This window comes from Mastigoproctus giganteus, chromosome 8 (assembly GCF_048544385.1).
Source record: "Mastigoproctus giganteus isolate SK-2022 chromosome 8, ASM4854438v1, whole genome shotgun sequence".
Lineage (NCBI taxonomy): Eukaryota > Metazoa > Arthropoda > Arachnida > Uropygi > Thelyphonidae > Mastigoproctus > Mastigoproctus giganteus.
The window spans coordinates 35,467,678-35,489,749 of NC_143582.1; the positions used below are offsets into that span (position 1 = coordinate 35,467,678).

Sequence of the window (22,072 nt, forward strand, 5' to 3'; positions counted from 1 at the left end):
TGCATCGACGCAACAGACAATGTGGTTCCAACACGATGGAGCCCCTGCCCATTATAGCGGAGATGTTCGTAACTACCTGGATGTCACATTTGGTCAACAGTGGATCGGACGTGGTGGTCCCGTGCGTTGGCCTGCTCGGTCACCCGACCTATCGTGTCTTGATTTTTATTTCTGGGGTCATATGAAATCGCTAGTTTATGACACCCCTGTTGACAATGCTGAGGAGCTGGTTGCAAGAATCGCAGTAGCTGCCGAAGAAATTCGAAATTCGCCTAGAGTATTCCAGAATGTTCGGATGTCCATGCGTCGGAGATGTGAGGCGTGCATTGTAGCCCGTGGAAGAAACTTCGAACACTTACTTTAATCCATGTACCTTTTGCTTCTTTTCATGTATTATTAAAACGATTTCTCACTTACGGTCTCTTTTCTTTATGGTGCTTCTGTGTACAACACCGCTTCAGGAAAGCATTTCCGACCCCACATTGCTATATGATTTCGAGTTGTCAGGATGTACCCTACCCCTCTTAGAAGTTCTGAAACGTTTAACTGAAACACCCTGTATACAAGTCAAGTAAAGTATGGGTAATGGATGGGATTGGATAAATAGAGTAGAAAAGAGAAGGATCACAGAGGGGACCTATCATGAAATAGCAGTTAGTAGAATGAAAAAGGAAAAGTAGTAGTATGAAGAGTGGAAGTTGTTTTCTTGTCACTTCTTCAAATTCTGAAGAAATTAAATTGTTTACAGCGTATATTTACAGCATATAAAACAGCAAAAGTCAAAGAGAGTGGAGGTAGTCGACTGTCACCTCCACAAACTCTGAAGAAATGAAGTTATGTACAGAATATAATTACATCAAATAAAAGCAGGAGTCATCTTCCAAACATATCTTCAAACCTTGAAGAGATGCAATTATTTACAACATGAAAAATTGCAACTATTTACATCATATGGAAACAGTATATATAACATCAGGAGATAGTAGTAGTAGTAGTGGCACGTGATACAAGAAAGCAAGTGCATGAGCTTATGCAGCATCGCCAAAAAAAAAAAAAAAAAAATTTACAAAACAAATCTCTCTAAATATTTGTCCAGTTCCTCCTTAAATTAATTTAACCTATCAACATATGTGAAAGTTGAAACCTATCAACTTCCAAATATGTTGAAATTACGATCTTAAAGGGGCATAATTTGAATTTTTGCCGCCTTAGGTTCGTAATCTCAACAAGTGGAAGAATCCCATCAGAATTCAGCGTGCTCAACCCATTCAAGGCCTTATTTACCTCAATCAGATCACCTCGCAGATGCCTAGTCTCCAGCCACGGCAATTTGCAGAACTTAAGCCTCTCTTGGTGAGAGGATCCCTTCATTCCCCCTCACCAATCTTGTTGCCCTTCTCTGTACACTCTCAAGCAAATCTACATCCTTCCTAAAATGAGGCCTCCAGCCTGTACGCAGTATTCAAGGCGTGGCCTTACTATTGCCTTATACAGAGGGACAATCACCTCCTTTTCCTTGCTGGCAAAATTCCTATATATCATTGACAAAACCCCATGACCTGGCCTGGCAACCTGTTTGCATTGTTCAGAAAACTTCATATCTGACTGCACAATCACTCCCAGGTCTTTTTCATTTTCTACCACCTTAAGTGTAGTACCACACAGTTGGTACGTTTCTCTGTGGTTACTTCTACCCATATGCAGTACTTTGCATTTGTCAAGGTTAAACTTCAGTTGCCACTTCTCAGCCCATCTGCCCAAATTTTCTAGATCCTGTTGCAGTAGCACACTGCCATTACTGTCATTAAGTTTGCAGATGATACCTTTGTATGATCTGCTAACTTGGACACTAAGCCTCATATACCTTCATCAATATCATTGATAAATATACAAAACAACAGTGGACCCAACAGCGAACCCTGTGGAACTCCACTAATAACATTAGTCCACAAAGAGCAGCACCCATTGATTACCACTCTGTCTTTTCCCACTCAACTATCCATATATATTTTTTATCCATTGTAGCAATTTACCCTTAATACCATTCTGCTCCAATTTGTACAATAGTCTTCCATGCGCACAGTGTCAAAAGCTTTCCTGAAATTCAATTATATGATATCAAAATTATTTTTTGCATCCAGTTCCTTTGTAACCACATCATAATAACCAATCAAATTTGTCAGACAAGACTTTCCCTTAACAAACCCATGCTGTGTCTGAATTATTGCTGCAGTCTTGTCTAGATGATCCTGCAATGCATCTTTAACCAGTGATTCCATTATTTTAACTGGAATAGAAGTTAAACTAACTGGTCTGTAATTACTCGTGTCACCCTTCGATCCCCCTTTGTGAATTGGGGATAGATTTGCACATCTCCAGTCCGTGGGGACCTCCCCTGAGTCCAAGGATGCTCTCATAATTATGGCTAACGGTTTGCTTGCTTCCTTTGCCACCTCCTTTAACATAACTGGATAGACCCCATCTACCCCAGGTGCCTCTTTTATGTTTAACTTCAGTAATTTATCTTCCACTTTGCTCTGTTATTACAAAATCATTAAGCGCTATGCTAAAATTTGATAACCTTCTGGCATTTTTAAACCTTAATGACTCCTCATGTGTAAATGTAGACGCAAAATACTCATTCAGTTTGTTTGCTATCTGAGCAGGATCATCAACAGTCGAACCATCGATATCAGGTGGTCCAATCAGACTCATCCCCTTCCTTTTAGAGTTTATATAAGTAAAGAAATCCTTGCTGTTTTTCTTAGCTTCCTTTGCCAAAGAATTCTCGTAATCTGCCTTCGTCTGCCTAACCTCCTTTGTGACTTGATTACAGACTAGCTTATAGGCTTCTGTGTTGCCTGATAATTTATATGCATCCCATGCATTTTTCTTCTCTGTCACGAGTCTCATTAGTTCATTTGATAACCATTTAGGCCTAAACCTTCAACAATATTTCTTAATTAATAAGTATGAAACTTTTAGTAGCTTTCACGATTAATTTCTTGAATGTTTCCCACTTAGAATTTGCTGTTTAACATCATCAGTTGATCCCATTGTACAGAATTGAAATCATTGTCAAGGTTATACTTCAGTTTAACGTTAGTTTCCAGACACATCCTCAAGCTTATGATTGATATTAATTAATAATCTTCAAGCTTTGAAGAAAAGCAATAATTTACAAAATAATTTACTCTTGATTTTTTAAGGAGTCTTTATGTGCTGTAATGTGATAACTAGATCGTATGTATAGCTTAGCTTAAGCTTAAATAATTTACATAATTTACAGCATAATAATCATAATAATTACATAATAATCTTCAAGCTTTGAAGAAAAGCAATAATTTACAAAATAATTTACATAATTTACAGCAAATATAGCATTTACCATTACTAAGTAATTCCAAGTAAGAAACAAGACATCATATGTCTAATAATAATAATAATAATAATAAATGTTTTGACTGACGTGTATATGTGAATCTTCACATTTAGTTTAGCATAGTGTCGTTTGGTGTCTCGCTCGCTCGGCCGCTAGATACCCAACGACGTTTGATGCAATCATAAGAGACCTTTTCTCCCTTTCCTTTTCTTGTTTGTGAACCATACGAAAAGAAAACAATAGTAGTTTTTGTGATTTCAATTACGAGAATTGATAGGTGACGGTTGCTGTCTTCAGAATTTAGATAGTATAAGGGTTAAATTATGGATTTGGGAATGTGCGTAATGAAGAGGGCTGCATTCAATTACATGAAAAATTGTAAGAATTAAATAAATTTTGCTGTGTTTTTTTAATATTCACTTGTCGCGTGTAACTCAGGTTTGTTCATATTCACACATTAACCAATTAAATGTGTGGGATCTCAAAACATTGCGAAGTTAACTTAATCCAAAAAGATTGAGTCCAGTAATGTCTGGATCACGGATTGCGGCTTTTGACGCTTGTTTTGAACCCCCCCCCCACTACCTCCCAAGTGTCTTCAACTTTCATAGATTAACATTGCTTAACTTATATAAAAACAATGGTAAATAGTGACACATAAGGGAGATAAAATGTATACAATTTGGCTGAATTGTAATATTATTATTATTATTATTAGCCATATGGTACAAGGAAGCCTGAGGCTTATGCTGCACCAGCCAAAAAAAAAATAAATTTTTCTGAATTACCCCGAGAGAGAAAGAGAGAGAGAATAGAAGGGGATCACTAAGAAAAAGAAGAATGATGATATCCAGCTCAGGACCCTGGGTGTGCCAAGCCCATACTCACCAGATGTGAGCCCCTAGGAGGATATGGTGTACTTCGTGTTACATGAACTGAGAAAGAGAGTTGTAATTAAAAAAAAAAAAAAACTTATAGGAAGGGTCATGTTTTTAATCGACTTTCCTTTTTGTTTGGTGAAAAAGATTGTTTTTACGTGACTTTGGGATGGATTCAAGCAAAAGAAGTATGAGTTTTTTAATAGATTTTCATTTTAGTGAAAAGGATAGGTTAGTTTACTACACTAATTGGGGATGGATTCAAGCAAAAGGAGTGTGGGTTTAGGTGTGTCATGTGGCCGTCTGTTTGTCTGGAGGCTTTTCTCTGTGATTTGTTACGTGACAGGAGGCATAATCACGTGATTTTTTTCGACATTCGTTGGTCATGCCGAGGGTACACTATTCCAATGTTTTACCAAAAATTTAATTAATTAAATAAAATTCATAACACTCAGGGCTGTGCAGAGCCATATTAGTACCTGAGGCAAGAATGAAAAATTGTGCCCTACTTTTAATGATTGCAACATTGGCAATTATTTAATATTTCTTTTGGCGCCCCTTTCAGCTTTTCACGTGAGGCAAGCACCTCATTCGCCTCCACTCTGATAACACTAATGTTCATAGATGTTGATGGTCACGTGATAGCGTATTGATTGATTTATATTTTTGTACAAAGAGAAAACGCGAAAATATATTTATCTTGTAATGCTGCTAGTGGGCTGTGTGCACATTTACTATTGTGGTGTGACCCATAGCTGAGGATGACATCCATCTTAGATAACTCTTGTGATATTCTTGGTGTATAATAGTTTCATAATTATAGGATTATTCAATAAAAATTAATGTCAAAATTGGTAATACATGAAAAGCAAAGGTAACTACACCCTCAACTTAATAAAATAATTATAAAAGCGCAGTTAAACTTTAGAATATGAAGTGCAATCCCATATATCATTGTGACTACAAATGATGGGCAAGTCTAGCTCTAACAATGCCTCACTGTGATTGGAAGATTTAGTTCTGTGAATAATTGTCTCCTTTGCATGAAAGGCTGTATACTGAATGTTACAAAAGTGTTTTTTTTTTAATAGATTCCATTTTTGTTTAATTAAAAAAAAGGTTAGGTTATGTTGCGCCACTAATTTGAAACAGATTCAAGCAAAAAACTGTGGTCATAAACAATATCATACACTAAAGATTATGGACACCATTCTTTGCTTTAATCTGTCCCAAATTAACGGTGTAAATTAACCTAACCTTTTTTTGACTAACCAAATGTGAAAGCTGTAAAGGAGGAGAAAGTATTGAAATTGTTAGTCTACTAAAAAACATAGGTCAGGTTTACTGACCTGTACCAGCCAGCTGTAATATAATAATATCTTGCCAGCTGTAGTCATTTGAGAAATGGCGTTCTCTGTAACACAAAATCGTGGTGATTAGTAGTCTGTGTAAGCAAACAGTGAGTGGAGCTAGACTTGCCTATCTTGTAGTCGCAAAGATTTATGGGATTGCACCTCATATTCTAAAAGATCTTTATCAGTGAAAGTAAAAACTATTGAAATAACTTTTCTATACTCATTCACAAAAATTGCAGATGACTTGCATGCCCCTTTGAGAATGCTTTCTGACAGTGAAAGCAGTATGTGATAATCATCATTGTTCAAATGGACTGAAAAAAAATATTAAAAATGGAACAGTAATATTTAACAACAAAAGCAATCTTAAATATATATATATTTTTGTCAAAAGTTTAGCAATCGCATGCAAACATTATACACCAATTCTCATTGGTTCTGATTTTTGAATGCAACCATTCATTACAAATATGTACCAACTTGTATTGGGCATTGAATATTTCAACATTTTTGAACTTTTTAACCTGTTTTATTTCTTTTTTTTGGAAGTTTAACAACTTTGAATTAAATTTTAGAAATGAAACCTAACAACAGGAATGGTGTTGTAGTTTGTTCAAGTACTGGTAGTAAATTTTTTCTTCTTCTTTTTGCATATCGAATAAACCTTAAGAGCCCTGAGTAGATGGACTGTTCTGTATTTAAATTTATTTTTGTAAAGCATGTTATTCCAAGAAAGTCAACTAAATGCAGACATTGTGTGGATATCAAAGACATGGTGTCATTCAGATAAGAGATGCAGAATCTGAATATGGGGTATACAAAAAGGAGAGACAGGAAGGAGGCAGGGGTTATACTCTTAGTTAAGAGGCACACGAAATCTAATACATTGCATCCAGTTGATATGGGTGGCCAGTGCAGTATTCAGTCAGTTTGGTGTGACATAAGCAATGGAAAAATAAAAATGAAAGTAGGTGTATTGTGTAGACTTAATGACTGTGATGAGTACAATGAACAACTAAATAGAGAAATAGAATGGACCAGTAATGTATTGTAATGAGGATTTTAAATTTTCAGATATTGATTGGAACTTGTGGGTTGGTCACCAAAACACTAGTGAGATGTTTTGTGGATTTATTGGACAACCATTTTCTACATGTTAGAGAGGCAACAAGACAGAGAGAGCAATATTCTTGATCTGATTATCAGCAGTGGTTTTTCATGTATTAAGAATCTGCAGATAAAAGAACCACAAGGTAGCAGTGATCACGGTATATTGTTGTGGGATTTACTTAAAGTTGTAATTACCGTAAAGGGAAAGGTTTTGCTTTTGTAAAGGAGACTAGTTTTTAAATTTAAATTTTAACAATAATCTTGGAAGCTACTAGGCTTTTCATACCAACTAAGAAGAAATACTGTTCAAGGCTTAGACCTAAGATGATGATCTAATGAGACAAGTGGCAGAGAAGAAAAATGCATGGGATGAATAATTTTAAGGTGATACAGAAGTGTATGGTAGGTATAAACTAGTCTGCAATCAAGTGACAAAGGAGGTTATGCAAGCCAAGGCGTATTATGAGAAATATTTGGCAAAGGATGCAAAGAAAAATAGCAGAGACAGCAAATACTTAAGTAAACACTAGAATTCACTACAGAACTGGCAGTGTATATACACAATATTTTGTTCATAGTAGTGAACCACTACAGTAGTGTAAAAGGCATCAATTTAATTGTATCTCATATTACATTTAATTGTATCTAATATAACTACCTTCACGAGTTACCATGATATTGCACTACCTCAAATGATTCACCAGTGGAGAAGACTATTGTTATTCATTCTTGGAGGGTACCACCACCACCCAGAAGGCACCGTTTCAAGGCTTATTGGCCTAACCTCGGTAGGTGGGTAGGTAGTGCAATATCATGGTAACTCGTTGTGAAGGTAGTCACAATATGAGATACAATTAAATCGATGTCTTTTACACTACTGTTGTGGTTCATTATTACGAACAAAATATTGTGTAAATACACAGGCAGTTCTGTAGTGATTTCAGATTCATAGTTTATTACGCCTTGTGCATTTATTTTTCTAGTAAACGCTAGAAAGAAGGGGATGAATCACATCGAGCCACTTGATATCGATGATTTAACTGTTGATGATGCTGCTCAGGTTGCTGACAAACTGAATAGGTATTTTGCATATATATTCACACATGAGGAATTTTTTAGTGAAATAGATGTCAGAAGTTTATTATTCTCTAACGGAGCTAAACGATTTTGTAATAACTGAGAGGAAAGCGTAGGAGAAAACGTTGAAGTTAAACATAGGAAAGGCATTAGGATGGATGGGATCTATCCAATTATATTAAGGGAAGAAGCAAAGGAAGTAAGCAAACTCTCAGCTGTAATTATGAAAGCATCTCTAGACTCAGGGGAGGGCCTGTTAAAATGTATCTGCAGTTCTCAAAGGGTGACATCAGTAATTACAGCTTAACTTCTGTTCAAGGGAAAATACTGGAGTCACTGGTTAAAGAAGTGATGCAGGACCACCTAGACAGGAGTGCAGTTATACTTCACTCATAGCATAGGTTTGTTGGGGGGAGATCTTGTCTGACCAATTTGATTGGATACTATGAAGCAGTGACAAAGGAACTGGATGCAAAAAAATAATAATTTTGATATCGTATACTGTATTTAATTTCCAGGAAAGCTTTTGATACTTTTGCACATAAGACTGCTGTACAAATTGGTGCAGTGTGGCATTAAGGGTAAGTTACTATTCTGGGTAAAGAATGGTTGAGTGGGAGAAGATAGTGAGTAATTATTAATAGAGTCCCCAGGGTTCAGTGTTGGGCCCATTGTTGTTTTCTCTATATATTAATGATATTGATGAAGGTATATCAGACTTGCTGTGTAAGTTTGAAGATGATACAAAAGTTGGGAGAATGGTTAATTATTATTATTATTAGCCATATGGTGCAAGGAAGCCTGAGGCTTATGCTGCACCAGGCAAAAAAAAAAAATTCTGAATTACCCCGAGAGAGTGAAGTAGAAGGGAATCATCATGAAAAAGAAGAATGATGATATCCAGCTCAGGACCCTGGTTGTGCCAAGCCCATACTCACCAGATGTGAGCCCCCGGGATTGTGATAGCAATATAGGTATGCTGCTGCAACAAGACCTAGAAAAATTAAGTAGATGGGCTGTGAAATGCCAATTGAAGTTTAACATTGACAAAAATATCATACTGTAGGAATATTAACACTTAAGTAATTTTAATAGATATTTAAATTATAAGTTTTACTATTTTTGGTGTGTAAAATAGTAAAAGTATTTTAGCATTAGCAAAGGCACATGATGCAAGAAAGCAAGCTTATATAGCATCAGCAAAAAAAAAAAAAAACCCTTATTTCACCCATCCACTCACTCCAAATGTTTGTCAAGTTCTGCCTTTAATCTGTTTAAGCTATCAACTTCTATTTTTTTTGGTAGTTGTTGGCGCATAGGCTTCTGTGGCCATAATGCACCCCCCAAGGTTTTTTTGTAGTACTTTGATCCAAGCCCGAGGCGGGAATCAAACCTGCGACCTTTGGGTTGCCAGGCAGGCACTTTACCCACCCGGCTAGCCCAGTCGGCTTTCAATCAACTTCTATGACAGATGGAAGTTTGTTCCAGCAATCAACCACCTGCTGGCTAAAGGCAAACTTCTGCACATCTATCCTACAACCGTCTTTCCTCAATTTGAATTTATGCCCTCTCAGGCGATTATTCTGAGCAAGAGGAAAAATCCCATCCGCATGGAGCATGCTCAAACCATTCAAGGCTTTATACACCTCAATCAGATCGCCTCGCAGGTGCCTAGTCTCCAGACACTGTAATTTGCAAAATTTAAGCCTTTCTTCATATGAGCAACCCTTTGTTTCATTCACTAATTTTATTGCCCTTCTCTGTACTTGTTCCAACAGCTCTACACCCTTCTTAAAATGAGGCCTCCAGACCTGTATACAGTAGTCAAGATGTGGCCTGACCATTGCCTTATACAAGGGGATAATCACCTCCTTATCCCTGTTAGAAAAATTCCTGTATATCATTGACAAGACACCATGAGCTACTCTTGCAGACCACCTACACTGCTCAGAAAACTTCATATCTGCCTCCACAATTACCCCCAGATCCTTTTCGTTCTATAACACTGTCAGTGTAGTACCACAGAGTTGATACGTCACTCTGGGGTTACTGCTTCCTATATGTAGTATGGGAAGCAGTATATATACCACTTTTATATACTATATTACTTTTATATTACTGCCTTTATATTTGTCAATGTTAAACTTCGTTTGCCACCTCTCAGCCCATCTGCTCAACTTTTCTAGATCCTGTTGCAGCAGCATACTGTCATTAGCGTCCTTAACAACCCTGCCAACCTTTGTATCATCTGCAAACTTGGACATTAAGCTTGATATACCATCATCAATATCATTTATAAATACAGAAAACAACAATGGACCGAACACTGAACCCTGAGGGACTCCACTAACAACATTAGTCCATGATGAGCAGTATCCATTGATTAACACTGTCTTCTCCCACTCAACCATCCCTTTATCCATTGCAGCAATTTGCTTCCAATGCCTCACTGCTCCAACTTGTGCAGCAGTCTTCCATGTGCAACAGTATCAAAGGCTTTTCTAAGATCCAAATATATGATATCAAAGTTATTCTTTGCATCCAGTTCCTTTGTGACTACATCATAGTATCCAATCAAATTAGTCAGACAAGACTTCCCCTTAACAAATCCATGCTGTGTCCGAGCTATAACTGAAGTCTTGTAATCCTGTAATGCTTCTTTAACCAGTGTCGCCATTAATTTCACTGGAACAGAAGTTAAACTAACAGGTCTGTAATTACTCGAGTCTCCCTTTGAACTTCCTTTGTGGATTGAGGTCACATTTGCACATCTCCAGTCCATGGGTACCTCCCCTGAGTCCAGGGAAGCTCTCATAATTATGGCTAAGGATGTGCTTATTGCCTTTGCCACTGCCTTTAATATAACTGGATAGATTTCATCCACCCCAGGTGCCTTTCTTGTATTTATCTTCAACAATTTCTCCTCCACTTTACTGTCAGTTATTACAAGATTATCTAGCTTACTGCCAAAGTTGAATACACCTCTGGCATTCCCCTCCCTAAATAACTCCTCATGTGTGAATGTTGATGCAAAATATTCATTTAGTTTGTTAGCTACCTGAGCAGGATCATCAACAGTTGAACCATCGATATCAAGTGGACAAATCTGATTCATCCCCCTTCTTCTAGAGTTTACATAAGTAAAGAATTCTTTGCTGTTTTTCTTTGCATCCTTTGCCAAAGATTTCTCGTATTTTGCCTTCGCCTGCCTAACTCCTTTGTAACTTGGTTACAGACCAGCTTATATCTATCATAGGCTTCTGTGTCACATGTTAATTTATATGTATCCCATGCATTTTTCTTCTCTGTCAGATGTCTAATTAGTTCATCTGACATACATTTAGGCCAAAATCTTGATCAATATTTCTTTGTTGGTATGAAAAGCCTAGTAGCTTCCAAGATTAATTCTTTGAATGCTTCCCATTTTGAATTTGCTGTTGATAACATTAAATTTTATACATTTTATACACCAAGTGTTCATATATAGGATTAAAATCAAAAGATTGGTTACTTATGATACTGTTTGTGCAGCATAAATATTTAATTTTATTTTAGTCAAAGGTGACAGCAAGCTCTGTTACACAGACCAGATTGCTATCTGTGCATACACATGCATAGTAGACTAGAGGATATATATATTTTTTTGTTTTGCAGCTTTTTTATTATTATTTTTTTTTTATATGAAAAAAAAATTGTGTTTAAAAAGTTTGTTCTTTCAAGGTGTGGTTTCATTGTTTCTACTATGTTCTGTATATTAATGAAATGTGTCAGCATTTCATTAACCTGTGCATCAAGTACCATATTTTCTTAGACAATATACTTGTTTATTTATTTTTTAGGCTTCAATCAAGTATGGGGTTTGCTATGGACAGATGGGTCCTCTGTATATATAACTCCTGTCTCAACTATATACTCAAAATCCTTTCCATCCGACAGCACAGTTTATTCCTCAAGCATACTTTTGGGAAAATATAGGTTTGTATATCATATTAACAATAGAATATTTCTATTTGTCAAATAAGAAAAACTAATTTTGGAATAAGTATTCTTTTGAAAAGCCATACAAGATTTGTTTACAAAAAGTAGTAATACTTATGCTCTAAGAAACTACTTCCATTATGTTATTTGTGACATAGCATAAGAAGTCCCCCATACATTTGATCACTCCACTTTAATTGTATTGTTTTATTATTATTTTTTAAAATTTAATTATACTCTATATCCGTTTTTCGTTGGGAAAAAGGATTTTCTTGAGCCATCACACAGGCTTCAAATTTCTTGATTTCACTGCTAATAGAGTTGAGTTTATGGCTTAACTTCTGCAGAGTATGCAACTTCAATTCAACCACACACATCCCCCAGCGTTTCTGTCACTGTGTAGTCTTCTACGATGTATTGGATTTTCCACTTACCACTTATTTGGTAAGTTTTGAGTTTAAATCCTTTTGAGTTTGAATTATTAAAGGCCTCTTCATTTGAGATTGCAGTTAACTGACCTGACGAAAGGGAATAATAATTTTTTTTGGCCCACGTAACATTCTGATCAACTTGTGAACACACACTTGTACAGAAATAATACCTAAGAATGACAAGATGAACATAATGTACCAAACTATTGTGGTACACTGTGCCAGAATGGTTTGTTATCAACCCACAAAACTGATTCCTAAACACATGCCTGTATAGAAATAATATACAAGTAGACAGTGTGCCAAAGTGGACAGTGCACCAAAAATTCCTGGAAAATAGTATCCCCCAAATTTACTTTAGAGATCTTCCTCAGTATAAAACTTGATTTTGCAGCATTAAAATGTAGTTGCCACTTTTCTTGGCATCCTTGAGACCTATCCAAGTCATTTAGAAGGAGTGTTGCTTCTTGCTTGACACTCATCATTAACCACTCTCCCAATCATCATATCATCTGCAAATTGTGCATATGATGTAATGATTGGGAGAGTGGTTAATGATGAGGCCATATTCCTTCATCAGTGTCACTTAAACTCAGAAACAGGAGTGCTTAAAGCAGTGATTCCTGACAGACCACTTCTAACCCTAGTCTGCTCTGAAGAGTAATCATTAATTACAACACTTTGCTTCCTGTTATGTTGCCATCCCATAATCCATCTAAGGATTCCAGTATGTTCCAACTTATATAGCAATATCTTGTGCAGAATCAAATGCTTTGCCAATAAACAATGATCGAGTTATTTTCTTTGTCCCAGTCATGAATGACACTATCAATGCAGTTTATCAGGTTAATTAAGCATGATTTTTCTTTAACAAAATCATGCTTAGTTTCCTTGAGAAAATGGTTTGTATCCAGATGACCCAGGCTACAATGATTAAGAATATAATAGTATTCTTAATCATCATTACCATGATCTTCCCTCTCACTAATGTTAAGCTGACTGGTCTGTAGTTATCCACTCACTTCATTCTTCTTGATTAGTGATACAATGGTACTTTTCCAATCGAAGGGAATCATCCCTGCATCTATTAGAGCTACCACGTAAAGACTTTTCCATAATTAACCTTAATGGTGTAATGTTTTTCCTTACTGCTTTCTTCCAAATAACTGGACATATACAACTTACCCAAACCATGCTTATTTTCAGGCTCAAAAGTTTTTCTAGTAAGCAGTCCTCTGTAATCGCTGTATTACTGATATTACAGTGCTCAGGTTCACTGGGGAAGTTTCTCTTTATCAGATGGATCTTTCATCGCTAAAGACTGATGCGAATATCCATTCAATTTGTTAGTTGGGATGTCAATACTTTTCCACAACCATTCTGTAAGGGTCTAATCTGATTTGCTCTTTCCTTTGTATTTATATACATTTAAAATCCTTTGTCCACTTTCTTTGCTCTTTTAGCCAGTGATTTTTCATAGTTGGCCTTTGCTTGACTAACCATTTCTTTCTGTTATATGCTTCAGTAATTTCCATTGCTCTGTAACTGTTCTATGCTTTCTTTTTCTGCTCTTTTAAACTGGCCAGTTCCATATTCATCCATCTCATGCTCTGTGTGTGGGTTCTGTTATAGTGGCGTTAAAGTTATTCCATAATTCATTTATATTCTCCCTATATACACTGTCTTCCCAGTTGATATTGGCCATGTAGCATCTTAAACTTACATAGTCCCTTTTTTTTTATATTAAAACCCCGTTAATAATCGAGATCCACATCATCTACCTCTTTAGCACTTCATGATCGCTCATCACTAAGGGTTCCCTATACTGTCAACCCTATGATACTGTAAGCATCATAAGTAATGATCATGTACAGAATATTCTTGCCCCTAGTACTTTCTTAACTTGCTGATATAGATAGAAATTATCTATTTGATTTAAAAATTTTGACCTCCCTCTGTGATGGGTTTCACTCCCAGTTCTGCTAATCAATAAGGGAAAGATTAAAATCCCCCATAACAAGGCACTCACATTTATTTCCCATTTCAAATATATATAGAGACTCTTATTATGCTCTTCACAGTCTTTTGATCTTTGTACTGTATCTCATTTGCATTTTTCCTTTGCTTTTTGCTGTCTCAGGAGACCTGACTGAATTGTTTAACCAATCACTAGTAGTATGAAGGATTATTCTTCCTCTATGTATGCACAGTCACTTCAACCTCACACATGTCATTTGAAAAATCAGCAAAAAATTCAAAATTGTTACATTTTTTGTTGCCACCTTTATTTTCAATCTTTTTTTTTGAACACAAATGTGAAAAATCCATTTTTGTATTAAAAGCATATATTTTAAATTAATTTTTGAAATTAAAACTCCCTTTAGACCTGTCAGTGAGCAAAATACAAATCAAAAAACCTTTGCACTTCAACAAATGCAAGCAGTTGGACATCAGCCCAGTGGCATGTTATACCTTCATGGGGCCCAAAGCAAAATGGAATTTGGGGCCCATCTAAAGAAAAAAAAACTAATAAAGAACATTTTCAATTTCATTTTATTGTGACAACAAAACAAACAAATTATGTGACATAAGAACTAAATATATAAAATTTCATCAAAACCAGTAAAAACCATTTTTGAAAAAAAAAGTGCAATTTTCAAATTAATCTTCAAGTAAAGTTCATTGACCTTGGCAGGTAGAAAATTCAGTTTCTGATTAAAAAAAAAAATCACTTAAAAAATATTAGTAAAACACAGCAATGAGTTTTTTAAACAGTGATTTTGGGGACTCTCTGATCGGGGCCTCCCTCGGGGCAGATATCTTCTTTTGCCTATAGAATAACACACCACTGCATCAGCCTGTCATTAACAGGAGCATCTGCCACACAAAACATGAAGCATGTGCATTAACAGTTTGATTCCAGACAATGCTTCAGTGTTTCCAGAGTGTGTTACTAATTGAAGCATTATTGAAAACATGCATAAATAATTATCTGTGACAGGTGCCACTCAACATGTGCATATAATTAGATTTAACTTAATTCTTGAATTTTTTCCTAATTGTGTGATAATTAACAGAGATGTCTGGAATTTTCAGTGGAGAAATCAAAGAAAACATTTTGAAAAACAGCAGCTAGGAGTTTCAGCTGTGTAGGAGTAGAATAAAGAGCACAAATTGCTGAAATGTTGTGTGGGGTCTCATTGACCCTGTGTGACAGGGTCAGTGTTAAGGCTTTAAATGGATCGAGTGAACTAAATGCTGATGGCATCCTTATTCTTTCTCAGATAATACAAGGGGACATAAATTTAAATTGAAAAAGGATGGATGTGCAGAAATTTGCTTTCAGCCAGAGAGTAATTGATTGTTGGAACAAAGTTTCATCTGGTGTTGTGGAAATTGGGTAGTTTGAATAAATTTAAGCCATTTAAATTTAATACTAATACTAATCACACAGACCCAATTCTAGCATGTGTTAATTTCAAGTATGGGAATGCGCTTATCATATACAGACTGCATTTGACAAATAATGTGATCCCCAAAGCACATCCTCCCACTCATTCTCTCCTGGCTGCCCTTCCTAAATACATTGATTGATTATGCATATCATGAGGAACTCAATGTTCTCTGTTTTTGTATAATTCAGTTTCCATTAACTTAATTATGTTTGTGTTAGTTGTCCTAACTAGGAGTTTTAAACTTACTCATTTTATTGATAACAGTCCTAACACAGTTCAGATTAAGTTCTTGTATTGTTTACTGTCCTAACACATCCTTTAATGTTATTTAAATTTACTGCCCTAGCAATAGCTTCCTGTTTACTTAAATTTTTTTACCTCAGCATGTCTTTCCAAAATCAGAAAACTCTGTGGCATTTGTGGCCTCATACAAGAATTCCTGATTTGTCTAAGTGATAATTTGACCCATGTTGTAACAAAAATACTGTATTACCCTGTGTTACCACTGTATTACTCTGTTCCTCTTCCCCTGATTAGCAGTTTTCTGAACCCCTTAAGGCCTCCTCAGTGAGATCATCAAATAACCTTGTACTCCCACCTCTGTTCAAATGCATTCTATCTCTACAGAATAGATAAGATTTCTATTAGGGTTGGCCATGAGGATAAATCTTTTTCCCCCAAAGCCTTGCACTGTCCCTCAAGTTTTGAATTAATCCATAAGGCTTTTAGCATACTGTGTCTCTCCTATTGTTGCCTGGGCAGAATTGCAGACACGAATACATTCTGATCTATGGTATTACAAATAATAATATTCTTCCACCCCCCCCCCCCCCACTAAAAGCTGACAACCTGTTGATAATATCATAAATTTTTAGGTTCTGGCATATATATTTTTTTCAGAAATCGTTGCCTGTTTCCCTGAATAAAATAGAAGGCTTTTTTGAGCCAGGACAGTATGTACTTGACCATACCATACCATACTGAGTTCTGAATCTGGATGCATCAGCTGGCAGATCACTAAATATTTTAGTGCCCTTGACAAGTCCCAAGTTTTATTTTTCTGAAGGTCATCTGATCATTTCTTCAGTGACACAGATTCATCTAATAATGCACCAAGTTTTAATTTAAGATCAGTCATACTCATAGTTACTCCTTTCATTGGTGACACAAACGAATGATTAATTTAATCATGATTATTTATAAGAGTGACCTTGGTGTTTTAAAGGTCTTGGTAAAGTGATGACACAGTATAGTATTTAGTTGAAATATAACTGTTTTAGTAATAATTATTTAAATTACAAACGTGTTTTCATTGAAATGAGAAAAAGCTTTATACAGTAGGTACTTGATTATTCTGCAGCCAAATAGTCTTCCTAAATTTTTTGTCACTCAGTTGCAAAGGTACCCAAGCTCATTTGTAAAGTACAAAATATGACTAATCTGAAGCTAGACTTGTAAGTCTAGCTGCAAGTTAGTCATATTTTAGTACATTTTATTCAGGCTAGTCATATTTTATTATATTAATATATTTTATGTTAAATTAAGACAAAATACCTGTACGGTATATTTTTAAATTTTTGTCTTCATTTTTATTATTGCAGTGATATTTGCATAAGGTGATATAATTAAAGCCAAACACTAAATTGAAGACGAATACAGGGTTGCACAATTTTGTCCTTGAGTGTGGAAAGTCCAGCATCATACATGTTACAATTGTGCAACCATAGTGAGTCAACACACTAACACCACCGAATGTTAGGGACCATTCACAAATTATTTAATGCAAAGATGGGGGTAAGTCAGATTTAGCATGATGCATTAAAGGTAAGGGTAGGTCACACAAATGTTATATTACTGGTTTTTCATAAAAATAAAATAGATAAATAATGGAACTTATTATAAAGTAATAATGGGGGGAAGTGAATAAAAGCTGCTCTTGCTGAGGTGATTGTTCAAAAAGATTGTTCAAAAAGAATATCTCAGTGTAATTTTGAATAGCTATTTAGCAATTAATTGAATGAAAAAAGTTCACTGGCAGTATCTTTCAAAGTTATGGAAAACTTTACTGCAACTCTTTATTGGGTGATAGCTTGACATTTGTTATCTATGATCACACAGTAGGCTTTATATAAATAAAACTGACCCCCTTTATTTGCTGACCCTCATTTTAAGGTGGATAATCAAGGATCATGAAATCTATCAGTATTAGCAGTGGCAAAATGATGCAAGAAAACAAGCATATATGCCATTAGGGGAAAAAAAACCAAAAAAAACCAACAGAATAGTAAAAGTATTAATGTATTTTCCTGAGTCATGCAGTACAACTTAGTAATCTGTACCAGATTCCATCTGATAAAACATGACATTTGTCAGCCGCCTTCTTTTTCTTCCACTGTCAACTTACTTTCCAAAGCTTGCACTTCTATTTGCTTTTCTATTCTAGAAAAGATAATCATGTTACTATTATGAAGATAGTAAATATAGAAAGTACACTTCATATAAAACACTATGAACCTTACAGTTCCTAAAAATACTGGTCAACCTGTAGAGGCAAAATTAAAAAATTATTTTTTTTGCACCAGTGTCACAATATGGCTTTAGTTGCCCATGCATCATTAAGTACCAAACTTAATGGCACTAGAGCGTGTTGCTCATATCTGAAATAGTATATTTTGTTTGTAGAGGTGCTTCATGGGCTGATTTGCATATTATGCTGGCTGAAAAACTCAGAATAACTCACGGGGAGCAACAAGTTATTCTTGTTGTGTGTCAGTTCCTGTTTGTCTACAGCCCTTACCAAAGATGGACAGGTATTAAAAGATGGAGATAATTCCATCAGGAGTATAAGAAAGTCCTTCCAATCCTTTTTCTCACATTCAGAAAATTATCATTCTCTACTTAAGTATAGCCATTAGTACTCTCACTTCTTCAGAAAACTTCAGTAACTCATTGTCTCCTTACATTCCTCTTTGCTACCTAGTATATATACTCTTATGAATTTTCCAATTCAAATTCAATTTTATGTTGTAAAAAATACCTGTTATGCAAGATAGTATTCTTCATAGTTAATTATAATATTAACCATTAATTTACATAATGTCTTGTTGCTTCTTTATTATTAAAAAGGATGTTATATGGTCCATGTCCAGTCTGTGTGTCTTAGGCTGGAAATCCCTAGCAGATACCATCCATAAGTAAATAAATCTAAATCATTATTGACCAATGCATTTCCCTATGTGGTTTGTGAAGGGGATGCCGTAGGGGTTGTCTGCTGGTATAGCCCATACATGTGAGCGTACGATGCATGGTCATGCCAGATATTGTTCTGGGTTGGCCCTTGCATTTCAGTTAAAAAAAAAAAAAAAAAAATTTTAGTAGTTACAATGTTGCCACTTCAGCAGTGCAATCTTAACCTTCATCACCATTAAACATAAATGATAATAATTAAACTTAAATAAACATAAATGTAAATTAATAGACATAAATATAAAATGGTTAAATTTGGTTAGTCTTTCTTGTAACTTACACTGGTGGGGGGATAATAGACAAGCTGATTTTGATGAATTTTCCATGATTGAGGTTAATTGGTTTTTTTCTGGATATTATCTAAAATAAAGCATTACCAGTGCATACCAAAATTGTCAAGAAACCACATTACAGTATATTACAGTGATTATCTAGCTGATGATCCTATTGTTCTGGGCTTGCAATTCACAGAAAGAACAAGTTAGGTACTTCTTTTTACTAGTAGACATTAGTTTCTCATTAATTTTGGTATGCTAATGAGAACACTTTATAAGTATGGTGTAGTAAAAATAAAATTATTTATTCTAACCTAATATAAATTTTTGAAATCTACTGTTTCTGCAGTCTCCAATGACCAGATGATTTCACAGAAATCATCTGGTCATTGGAGGAATTAGAAATTAGAATTGAGAATTTGCTGATTAGAAGAATGAGAATCTAATTTGCTCAATAGAAGACTGAAAATTTGCTCATTAAAAGAATGAAAAAGCTACCAAGTTTCTGGCTAATTATAATTAAAACTCCTACTAGTGATAGAGAAATGATCAATATGCATCATAATTTAGTGATAATTTGCACGTGAGAAATATAGGAATTGCATCCATGATAATAATTGTAACTTGCACTTGGAAACATTCTTACCAGTATTTCAGTTTTGTATTGTTTCCATATACACTGAGTGATCACTGAATTATAGACACCTACCTAATACTTTGTAGGTCCTCCTTTTATCCTCAGTACAGCAGCTATCCGACGTGGCATTGATTCAACAAGATGTCAGAAGCATTTGGGAGGTATGGCCATCCAAGTTGTGTGTAATGCGGTCAGCAATGCAGGTATGGAGGTGATTGGTGTATCCTGATGCCTGATATGCCTTTCCATAGTATCCCACAAGTGTTCTATGGGATTGATATCGGGGGAGTTCAGAGCCCAATCGATATGCTGGAAGTCAGAACTGTGTTCCTCAAACCATTCCTGCACAACAAGTGCCTGATGGCTCGGTGCATTGTCTTCTTTGAAGACACCATTGCCATTCGGGAAAAAGGGTAACATAGCAGGGTGTACACAGTCAACAAGCAGTTGATGATAGCGGAGACCACTGATACGTTGATCCACATGCACCAGTGGTCCAAGTTCCTGCCAGTAAAACATGCCCCACACCATACAACGACCGCCACAGGCCTGCACTTTTGATACCATGCATGATGGATCAAGAGCCTCATGTTGTTGTTGTTGATGCCAAATCCATACACGACCATGTGGAAGGCGTCTACGTAGCCAGGTGGGCAGGAGCAGCAGTGCATAGCACACCCTTCTTGATTAGACCGGGGTTCGAGCCCGTGGCCACCAAATACAGAGGATGCGGTAAGATCAGGGAATGACCACCGCATTATCCCCGGAGCAATATGGCCTTAGTTGCTAATGCTCCTAAAAAAAAAACCAAATGACAATGGCCACGGTGTGGAGTAAATAATGTGACTCATCTGACCAACATACTTTCTTCCAGTCGTCTGACATCCAACTTGCATGCTCTTTGCATCAGGCGAGTGTTTTACACCGATGAACCTTGGTTAGGAGAGGATGCTGTAGGGGTTGTCTGCTGGTATAGCCCATACGTGCGAGCGTGCGATGCATGGTCATGCCAGATATTGTTCTGGGTTGGCCCATGTTGTATTGGGTAGTCAACTCTTCAACAGTGTTGTGCCTGTTCGTGTCGTCGGACCCGGTGCTCACCTCTAACATGAACCTTTCGCTGACCTTTGCAGTTTTGCCATCCAGTCATTGTTTGACCATTTTGACGCCAGTCCTGGTACACTTTAACTACGGCGGCTCTCAAACACCCCACCAGTTTAGCCGTTTTGGAAATTGAGGCACCAGCTCGTTGAGCACTTACAATCTGTCCTTTATCGAGGTCTGATAAATCCTTCCTTTTACCCATTATGCTCGGAATTTTACTACATACCGAACCACTGACACCTTATCTATGCTACGTAGGTCGACTAACACTGCACTTTCATACCTCACATGGTCAGTGGGTTGCATTCAGTTTTCATAGGGGGTGGTCATAATTCATTGATCACTCAGTATATATGATATGTGTACAGTATATGTAATTTTATTTAGTTGTTTTTTTTTTTCTTTTTTAGAATGATACATCACATTAGCTGGAGTACTACAGAGCAGTTTCCTCATCATATTATTATAATCCACTCACAAGAAACAGATATTATCTTGAACGTATGGAAAATATTGAGAAAAGAATCGCAATTTCATTTTGTCCTCATACATGAAGAAAATATTAATAATGTAACTAATCCTAATAGATTAGGTAATTTAATATACAGTTATTATTATATACTTTTTTTTTTTCATTTGAAATGTTGCAAGTGTCTTTATAGCTATAATCTTTTTTAAATACTAAAAAAAGTATTTAAAAAAGATTAGCCAGTGATAATGGTGAAATTTTACTTTTTGTGGTCCCTACTAGCTGGCAGAAGATGTTTTTTTTTTTTTTAAATTTAGCTGGAGCAGCTTTACACAAGAGAAGTGTTTGAAGTGCTTAAGGCATTAATTTGGTTGAGTAAACTAAATGCAGATGGCATTCTTACTCTTTCTTGGTCAAGACACACAAAACAAGAGAATGTGATTTAAAAAGGGAAAAAAATATTTGCAGAATGACTTGTGAAAATTTGCTTTCAGCCAGAGAGTAGTTGATTGTTGGATCAAACTTCCACCTGTTGTAGAAGTATATTTATTAAAATTATACTTATTTGTATATTAAAATATACAAATAAGTATATTTTACTTTGGCAGATCAATATTAGTAACTTTCATAATTTCAAATTTTCAGATGTACAATCTCAGTGTAATCAAAATTCAA

General features: G+C 35.8%; 1 protein-coding gene across 1 annotated transcript in view; it reads left to right on the forward strand.

Moving 5' to 3' along the window:
• The first annotated feature begins 3,604 nt into the window (after positions 1-3,604).
• The window catches only part of LOC150081443 (uncharacterized), an 82,681-nt gene continuing 64,213 nt past the window's right edge, over positions 3,605-22,072 (forward strand). The window contains exons 1-3 of the mRNA XM_090380203.1: positions 3,605-3,760; positions 11,642-11,777; positions 21,339-21,520. Coding sequence (XP_090236329.1) covers positions 3,706-3,760; positions 11,642-11,777; positions 21,339-21,520 — 373 coding nt within the window. The 5' untranslated portion in view covers positions 3,605-3,705. The remainder of the gene's footprint in view (positions 3,761-11,641; positions 11,778-21,338; positions 21,521-22,072) is intronic.